Raw genomic sequence first — 9,935 nt, 5'->3', positions numbered from 1 at the left:
GATTTTTTTGTAGTGATAGAGAACCTGAATATTCTTAAAGGAGAGAACATAATTTTTGTACCTTAGCTTGATTGGTTATGTTCTAATTTTTACTCCTGTGTCTTAATTCGATTGATTTTTCAATTAAGATTTTCTTTTCTATGGTAAATTAAATTAAATTATATATATATATATATATATTTTTTTTTTTTGTATTTTCACCAACATGATTAAAATAATTTGGGACCGTGATTGTCTCACGCTCCTGATAAACACACTCCATACACATTGTATTAAAATTTTACACAAAATGTCTATACCAAAAAATGTGAAACAATAATTTTCCAACAATTTGAGGAGACATTGTATTGTTGGTATTAATAAGACAACAAATACATGGTTTTATGATTTTTATCCATAGTTCAAATAACCTGATATGTCTGAATTAGCTTATAGGTCCTTCGTTTTATTTTGTTCTTGGCGAGGTACGTATTACAGGGCAACTACATTCACAAAATCATTTTTTTTTGGGTCCATTTTGCATAATGTGGGGTTTTTGAAAAAAAAAATTATTTTTTATATTTTTTAAATCAGGGTTTAACATTTGATACATGGATTCACTGGACTCTTAAATGTTGTATCGTTTTTGTTACAAGAAGATTACACAGAAAAAAGATGATCCAACGTATGTCCATAATTAAGAGTGCAATCACACGACTTATTTAAAAGAAGTTCTACTGCAAACCATAAATTTCTTATAAACCATTATCTGAATGAAGAGTTACTACTTACATTAACATTAGGTAACATTAGGAATGTGAAAGTTTTGTCACAAACTCCTCTATATTCTTATCTGAACTTCCATCTTCGTCGACTGCCTCTTTAGCCAATTCCTTCCATTTCATTGAATTCCTTTTCATCTCTTTTCCTCTCTCTCCCTCAATTACTTCCCTAATGCATAGCTCTATTTCTTCTTTGGTACCAATGCCTTTTTCATCCACTTTAACCCTAATTCCTACCTTCCACACATCCATAATGTTCTTTGCATTAGTTGTTTGATCCGACCATTGTGGCATCGCAATCATTGGCACTCCTAAGCTCAATGCCTCAAGTGTCGAGTTCCATCCACAATGAGTCATGAAACATCCAATGGCCTTGTGAGCCAATACTTCTAGTTGAGGGCACCAACTCACAGTTAGTCCTTTCTCTGCTGTTTCTAATAAAAAATTATTGGGAAGCTTTTTCTCTTCAGATTCTCTAACAACCCACAAAAAGTAGCAATTGCTATTCTTTAGGCCCCATGTTATCTCCTCCATTTGCTCTTCTCCAAGGGTTGCCATGCTTCCAAATGATATATAAACGACTGAGCCAATTTCTTTTGTGTCTAACCATTTCATGCAAATGTCCATGTCGGGCTTGAAAATGTTAAGGCCATATTCTTTGTCATCCTTCAATCGCTTGTCTAAATACATTGATGGAATTGCTGGTCCAATTGTTTTAAAAGGCCATTGGCTTGCCATCCAATTTATTACCTATAGGAATTTAGAAAGCAGAAGCATATATGTGTACGTAATAGAATCAGGTAAAAAAATTATTAATAATAATTACGAAGACGATGAAGTACTCTTATATCATACCATCATGGTTCAATGATATACTAGAGATGGAGAGAATATCATTCTTTTATACTTCCATAATTTTTATTGGACAAAAAAGGCCACACACCAGCATAAACACTATAATCTATTCTTAAAGAGACACACAACTACACCATATATATATATATATATATCACATAAGTTTCTCAAATATATATTATCACATAATTTATTACATATACATATTATTTTCCTATATATAAAATTTTTTATTCAAGTCAGTTTTATATGATAGATCAATATTTTATTTTGATTAAGACATATGTAATTATATTTTAAATTATAATAATCATGATTAAAATTCCTTAAATATTTTAAATCAAAAGTTTTTTTTTGTATGAGAAAGGTCTTTTTTTATTATAAATAAACTAAACATTACACATTAAAATATAATAATATTTTTAGAAAATGTAAAATTTATACAAATCATAACATCGTCTCTTATAATTGAAAAAGAAAAAAAATGTCATATATATATAAATATATATCCTAAAGTTTTTAATAAAGACATCAAAATTCAAATCATAATTATCACCTGGCTCAATAAGCATCTCTTGATATTTTTAATAAAAACATGCAAAATTTAAATCTTAATGGTCACCCACCACTATCGATTTTATGAAAAAAAGAAAAAGAAAAGAGAAACCTACAAATACAAAATGAGAAAATGAATTGTTTTTAAGAAAGAAAAGGGGCTTTTACACAAGATATTTCCTTGTTGATTTTTGGAAGCATATTCATTAAAGGCTGTTAAAGTTAATGAATTATGTGTCAAGAAAATGGAATGTTTCACCCCCCCCAAAAAAAAAAAAAATGGAGATATTAGTATTAATATAAGTATTCGTACCATTTTTTTTTTAATGTGAAAGTGGAAATTAAGTATAGCATCTCAAGAAGCTTGAATATATATACTCTTCTATAAAATAAAAAAAAATTTAAAAAAATAAAAAGAAGAAGAAGAAAATTGAATATATGACATAGATGGATTATTGAACCTCATCTTCCAACTTGTCGAAAGTGTTGCACAAGAGCCAATTCGCTTCCTGGAGATTTGAGAATTGATTCACCACAAGGTTTAACACATCTGGGTACGAGCCCGTATCAGAAAGAAACGTAGGCATATCATTGATCCCTAGTGATGGCATCGAGGGCAATGATATTGAAGACCCTTCTTCTAAGGGCATCTGAAGTGTTCCTTGATGTGCATGGTAATAGATGGCATTAACCACACATGACTGAGTGAAAAATGGAGCTCCATCTAGTCCATATTGTCGAGCTACGTTTAAAGCCCATGGCAGAACTGAGTCATACACAAGAAACTTTGGAGGGTATTTGGAGCTATTAAATCTTTCAATGAGCTTTGGTAAGTTTTGTGAGACTTTAGACTTGAAACGCTTGAGTTTTTCATCTGAGGTTTCCAAATCTTGGACTTCCTCAGAGCCATCAGAGATGGTCTCAAAGTTGATAGAAGTGCTTTCATGGGCTTGTATAGACTTGCTAATACGACTAGTAGCAATAAATGTGACTCTAGGACCCTTTGAAGCTAGGCGTTTTGAGAATTGCAGCATTGGGTTTATGTGACCTTGTAGGGGATAAGGAATCACCAGGATATGAATTTTCCTCTCCATTTTCTTCTAATGCTCTCAACACTCTGAAGAAGTTGAATTGGAGAAGAAATGCTTTTGTTCAATGCTGTCAGTAATTAGGTGAAGGACTAATCAAACTGACATTTGTGTCTTGTATGTTTGTACCATTGAGAGTGAACGTGGCCCACATATCACTTTTTTCTTTTGCGCTTGGCCCACATTTCACTTTTGATTTTACATATATTACTTATAAATTATGCAGAAAAAAATAAAACTTATAAATTAGTGTCAGAGGCTCAGAATTGTCATGATTTTATAGAGGAACGTTGGGATAGCCGTTCTTGCGTCCAAATCTATATCCTTTGTCAACTTCTTTTATTCGAGTTTATCACGAAAGGAATGAAATCTAATAAAAAATTGACACATAAATAAGGTATGAATTTGAGTGTAAGACGCAATGCGTGCCTCATATATGTCTGTTTGAATTGAACTTATTTTTATTGAAATTGAAAACACTGTAACAAAATAATTTTTAAATGTGTGAATAGTACTGTAGAACTCATTTTTAATGAAAAAAATTGCTAAAAAGTGAAATTTGTGGGTCCATGAACAGTACACAGATGCACTGTTCACCGTGGAAAAGTCGCGGCTATTGTTCATGAACAGTAACCACATTACTTCCTGGAACGCGTGGAAAAAAAAAAAAAAAAACCCAGGAAACGCAAACTTGTAAACACAGACGCCCAATCCAAACGAATGCATAATCGATGTCTATAGGTACTTGCCGACTATACTAATATCAATATCAAAGTCTTGTTTCTAAACCGGACAACTATTTATTTTCATAAATAGTATTATGTAAAGTATATATTGTAAAAAAAATAAGTGGTCAATATTTGTCACTTTAGAAAAAACGGTTCATTTTACATGCTACTATTCATGCAAATTAATAATTTTCCTTCTAAATTTTGAGGTGATAATAGATTTTAAATTGATTAGTTAGAGTTAGATTACATGTTTTCATATTCATTTAATTTACTTTAAAAATGTAGAAGTGATAATTGATCAATAAGTCTGAGTCGAGATTCTCAAAAAAAAAAAAAAAAAAAAAAAAGAGTTGAAACATAATTCATAATAAATTTCACAACAATAAAAAATTTAAAGATAAAAATAAAGTAGTGTTAGTTACAGTGGAATCAATATCATACTGGATACAGTTTCGACTTAGGCTAGAAAATGAAAGTACATACTAGTATATCAATGTAACGTTTTGAACTTATTGCTACTTAATGAATTTAATAGTATATATATTATTTACATGTTTATATTATATAAATTTAAGTGTCTGAGAAAAGTCTATATAGGGTCTGTTTGGATAGAACTTATTTTGCTGAAACTAAAAATATTGTACCAAAATAATTTTTAAAAGTGTAAATAGTACCGTGAGACTCATTTTTAAATGAAAAAGTTCCTGAAAAGTGAAATTTGTGGGTCCCATACACTGATCACAGAACACAAAACTGATAAAATATGGTTGAAAAGTCAATAAACGATGGCTACTGCTCATAAACAGTAGCCATTGTCTCCCAAAAAGCGTGAAAAAAAAAAGCGTCAAAACCTAAACACAAGGCCGTGAGATAATCCATATACAAACTCTCTCGTAATATGTTATAAATGAGTTTATACCTAAACCAATCCGGCTAAACCCAATAGGCTTAAGTTTATCCATAAAAAAGAAAGGAAAAACAACAAACACAAGACTAGACCAAAAATTCAATGAAAAATAGTAAATGAGATATGAGATAGTCACGTCGGTGGGATTAGTTAGTAAACATAGAGCTACTTAATAAACATGCAATAGTTACATGCATCCTGTTCACATTATTTTCACAATTCCTTTTTTACTATTTTTTTTTAAAAAAAAATACAGATATCAATAAATGGAAGATTGGGGTTTCTTAAAATTTTGTTAAAAAATATTTATAAGAATGATATATTACTGATATTTAATTTTTCATTTAATTTTCTTTATTTTTTTAATAAATTTTTTATACAATATGTACATAGAGTTAAATCAATTCTTTTGACTTTCATTGTCTTATTAATAGGCGGTGAATTATCGAGATAGATTAATAGTTTATTAAGTTATCAACATATCCAAATTCCAATAATAAAATTCTAATATTTTACCCTGACACCTTTGATTGGTGAATAACCTCTAGGAATAAGTAATAATTAATTTGTTAATTAAACACATAGCTTAGGGGTCAATCTAGATTTTTCAAATTTAAGTCATACAACTATTTAGTTGGGTTATTCTATTATAGAGGGGATATGTCAAATAGAAACCATATGCTTTGAATTATTGGTAACCATAGAGAACTTAAGAACTTGAATATTCTTAAAGAGAACATAATTTTCTTACCTTTACCTTGAAAGGTTCTATTCTAATTTTTGCTTCTGTTTCTTAATTTGATTGATTTTGTTTCAATTTAGATTTTTTTTTTTAACTTAAATTATATTTTGTTGTATTTTAATTGATATGATTAAAATAATTTGGGACCGTGATAGTCTCACACTCCCAAAAAACAAACCCTATATGCATGGTATTTATATTTTACACATTGTGTGTATAGAGCGTGTATACCACAAATGTGAAATGATAATTGCAAAAATCTGTAGGTAAGTCAACAACGAATGTGATACAATATTTTACACATTGTATTGTTAATTGGCATCGGTAAGTCGAATGATTCAATCCGTAGTTGTAATAACCTGAAATGTCTCATTGTCAGTTAACACATTTTCTGAATTAGCTTAGGTCTTATGATTTATTTGTTTTTGTGTAGGTACCTATTGCAGGGCAATTTCATTCTCAAAATCCTTTATTTATTTTTATATCAAGTTATTGTTTTGTTACAAGAAGGTTACAAAAAAAGAAAAAAAGAAAAAAAGAAAAAAAAGAGAAGATGATCCAACGTACGTCCTTAATAAATGGTGCAATCACATAACTTTAAAAGAAGTTTTAGGGCAAATCATGCATTTCTTCTTCACATTATTTGAATGAAGAGTTACTGCTTACATTAACATTACGAATGTGAAATTTTTGCCACAAATTCATCTATATTCTTATCTGAACTTCCATCTTTATCTACTGCCTCTTTAGCTAATTCCATCCATTTCATTAAATTCCTTTTCATCTCCTTTCCTCTATCTCCCCCAATTACCTCCCTTATGCATAGTTCTATTTCTTCTTTGGTAACAATGCCTTTTTCATCCACTTTAATCCTAACCCCTACCTTCCACACGTCCATAATGTACTTTGCATTAGTTGTTTGATCCATCCATTGTGGCATCGCAATCATTGGCACTCCTAAGCTCAACGCTTCAAGTGTCGAGTTCCATCCACAATGAGTCATGAAGCATCCAATGGCTTTGTGAGCCAATACTTCTAGTTGAGGGCACCAACTCACAACTAGCCCCTTCTCTACTATTTCTTGTAAAAAATTACTGGGAAGCTTTTTACATTCAGATTCTCTAACAACCCACAAAAAGTAGCAATTGCTATTCTTTAGGCCGGACGTTATCTCCACCATTTGCTCTTCTCCAAGGGCTGCCATGCTTCCAAATGATATATAAACGACCGAGCCAATTTTCTTTGTTTCTAGCCATTTCATGCATGTGTCCATACTGGGCTTGAAGAGGTTAAGGCCATATTCTTTGTCATCTTCCAATCGCTTGTCTAAATAAATTGATGGAATAGCTGGTCCAATTGTTTTAAAATGCCACCGGCTTGTCATCCAATTTATTACCTAAATATTACCTAAAGGTATTTAGAAAGTAGAAGCATATATGTGTAATAGAATATAAGGTAAAAAAATATTTAAAATAATAATTAGGATGATGATTATGATGAAGTGGATAGCATTCTTTTATCCTTCCATTATTTTTATTGGACAAAAATGACCACACACAAGCACAAACAACCATATAATTTATGCTTAAAGAGACACACTCCCACACACAATTGTTCTGCTCCGAATAAAAAAGTCAGCTTATTTTACTATTTAATTTATTTTTTCTACTATTTATGGGTCTCATTATATTATTTCAACTAATTTTTATATTTATCTATAATACTTTTAGCAAAAAATTTTTAATTTCAGCAAAATAAACGGATCCCAAACAAATTGTATATATATGTTTCCTATATATAAAAAAATTCATTGAGTCAGTCTTATAGGATTCAAGGCCATTATGTTATTTGGTTAAGTCATGTGTAATTATATTTTAAATTATATCAAGCACGGTTAAAATTACTTAAATATTTTAAATCAATGGTTAAATAAATTAAACAATATTGCATATTAAAATATAATAACATTTTATAAAATATAAAAAAAAAGTATACAAATCAATTTATTTAAAATCTAAATAAAAAAGTCACTTTTATATGCCTTAATAAATACAATATAATATAAGAAAATATAGAAATAACTATACTACATGAAAAACTATCTTTTGCTTATGGATAACAACAGAACAAAAAGAAAAAGAATAAAAAGTCTGTATTCATGTATCTCTAACTCAATACTACCAAGAGTTTTACAGCTAAATTAGCATCTCTAGATGTTTTAAATAGATACATATAAGATTTGGATCTCACCACTTACAACTATTGATTGAAAAATCTATAAATGCAATGAGAAAATAGATTATTATTAGAAGAGAAAAGTAGCATTTACAAAAGAGAGTTGCTTATATATTTTTGGAAGGTATTCTAATTTAAAGGCTCTTAAAGATAATGAATAATATAGGGCGTATGGTAACTATGTATTTTTTAGAAATATATTTGGGTGAAAAGAACGTAAAAAAAAGTGTAATATTATTTAAAAACTGAAAAGTATTGCTTAAATTATCATACCAAATAACTCCATAATGTTAAGAAAATTGATTGTTTTACCCAAAAAAAAAAAAAAAGATAAAAATATTAATATTTTAAATATGTATTCCTACCTTCTTCTCTTTTTCTTTTTTTTTTTTTTTTTTTTTTTAATTTGAAAGTGGCAATTACCAAGCCTGTATAATAAAAAGGAAAAGATACCATATTTTAGTTAATTAAGTTCAAAATTCATTTACACCATCATCTGTCCATGCAAGGTAGTAAAAAAATATATTATTATCACGCGAGTTGTATAAATTTATACTGATAATATTTATTTTACATTTATATTAAAAAAAAAGTAATTGATGGTTATTATATTAAAAAAATTAAAAATATTTTTTTAAATTAATATTTTAATAAAATATAGTATAAAATAGATAATATAAACTAAAGTATTAAAAAAAAAAAAAAGAATGTGTAATTAAAATAGAATAAATTCTTCCTGACAATAGTTATTTTACCTTTATATTATATATATATATATATATATTTATATATATATATATATATATAAAGTAAAGGATGGTTATTACGTAAAAAAATTAATTTTTTTTTTAAAATTAATATTTTAATAAAATATATTGTAAAATTGATACCATACCCTAAAGTATTAAAAAAACTGAACGTGTAAGTAAAATATAATAAATTCTTACGTTAAATAGACAAAAATATTTTGCAAAATGCAAATAATATTCGCAAGATTTTTTTTTATAGGAATCTTAATAAGCTTTGAATATATGACTCTTTTAAAAAAAAAAAAAAGATTGAATTTGAATAGATGACATTGATACATGGCTTAGTGAACCTACCTCATCTTCCAACTCGTCGAAAGTGTTGCACAAGAGCCAATTCGCTTCCTGGAAATTTGAGAATTGATTCACCGCAACATTTAACTCACCTGGGTACGATTCCATATCACGAAAAATCGAAGGCATATCATTGATCCCTAGAGATGGGATCGAGGGCAATGATATTGAAGACCCTTCTTCTAAGGGCATCTGAAGTGTTCCTTGATGTGCATGGTAATAGATGGCATTGACCACACATGACTGAGTGAAAAATGGAGCTCCATCTAGTCCAGATTGTCGAGCTACGTTTAAAGCCCATGGCAGAATTGAGTCATACACAAGAAACTTTGGAGGGTATTTGGAGCTATTATGTTTCTCAATGAGCTTTGGTAAGTCTTGTGAGACCTTAGACTTGAAACGCTTGAGTTTTTCATCTATGGTTTCCAAATCTTGGACTTCCTCAGAGCCATCAGAGATGGTCTCAAAGTTGATAGAAGTGCTTTCATGGGCTTGTATAGACTTGCTAATACGACTAGTAGCGATGAATGTGACTCTAGGACCCTTTGAAGCTAGGCGCTTGGAGAGTTGCAGCATTGGGTTTATGTGACCCTGTAGGGGATAAGGAATCACCAGGATATGAATTTTCCTCTCCATTTTCTTTTAACACTCTGATGAAGTTGAATTGGAGGAGAAATGCTGACTGTGAGTGTGAAGAACTGATGGTTTCCTGTAGGAAAGTACATATATTGTTCAATGCTGTCAGTGATTAGGTGTAGGACTGATCAATTTGACAATGGTAGGTGTCCTCTATGTTTATGCCATTACGTGGCCCACTCACTATTGATTTTTCATATATTTCTTATAAATTAGTGTGAATTATCATGATTGCACGGATCAACGTTAGAATTGTCATGATTTTGAGTCTTTTGAGTCTTTTGAGAATGGCATTTAGTTTTGAGTCTTTTTAAACAAAAGCAAT

General features: G+C 29.6%; 2 protein-coding genes across 2 annotated transcripts; both read right to left on the bottom strand.

The window, feature by feature from the left end:
* Positions 1 to 719: 719 nt before the first annotated feature.
* On the bottom strand, positions 720 to 3,353 carry LOC115965798 (UDP-glycosyltransferase 74E2-like). The gene is made up of 2 exons (XM_031085099.1): positions 2,633 to 3,353; positions 720 to 1,511 (listed from the first exon to the last, which is right to left on the bottom strand). Exons 1-2 carry the CDS (start codon positions 3,263 to 3,265, stop codon positions 789 to 791), a joined length of 1,356 nt encoding a protein of 451 aa, XP_030940959.1. The 5' UTR covers positions 3,266 to 3,353; the 3' UTR covers positions 720 to 788.
* Positions 3,354 to 6,235: 2,882 nt separating this feature from the next.
* Positions 6,236 to 9,651, bottom strand: LOC115965631 (UDP-glycosyltransferase 74E2-like). The gene is made up of 2 exons (XM_031084896.1): positions 8,978 to 9,651; positions 6,236 to 7,035 (listed from the first exon to the last, which is right to left on the bottom strand). The coding sequence occupies exons 1-2, from the start codon at positions 9,608 to 9,610 to the stop codon at positions 6,313 to 6,315; spliced, it is 1,356 nt and encodes a 451-aa protein (XP_030940756.1). The 5' UTR covers positions 9,611 to 9,651; the 3' UTR covers positions 6,236 to 6,312.
* Positions 9,652 to 9,935: the final 284 nt, after the last annotated feature.

The sequence above is a fragment of the Quercus lobata genome, chromosome 10, assembly GCF_001633185.2.
Source record: "Quercus lobata isolate SW786 chromosome 10, ValleyOak3.0 Primary Assembly, whole genome shotgun sequence".
Taxonomy (NCBI): domain Eukaryota; kingdom Viridiplantae; phylum Streptophyta; class Magnoliopsida; order Fagales; family Fagaceae; genus Quercus; species Quercus lobata.
This window is presented reverse-complemented; position numbering and strand designations above follow the sequence as displayed.

Excerpts from the sequence above, each read along its gene's own strand:
- LOC115965798 (XM_031085099.1), bottom strand. The coding sequence starts at position 3,265 with ATGGAGAGGAAAATTCATATCCTGGTGATTCCTTATCCCCTACAAGGT. Across the intron at positions 1,512-2,632 it reads TCGACAAGTTGGAAGATGAG|GTAATAAATTGGATGGCAAG; the intron begins GTTCAATAATCC and ends AAATTCCTATAG.
- LOC115965631 (XM_031084896.1), bottom strand. The coding sequence starts at position 9,610 with ATGGAGAGGAAAATTCATATCCTGGTGATTCCTTATCCCCTACAGGGT. Across the intron at positions 7,036-8,977 it reads TCGACGAGTTGGAAGATGAG|GTAATAAATTGGATGACAAG; the intron begins GTAGGTTCACTA and ends GGTAATATTTAG.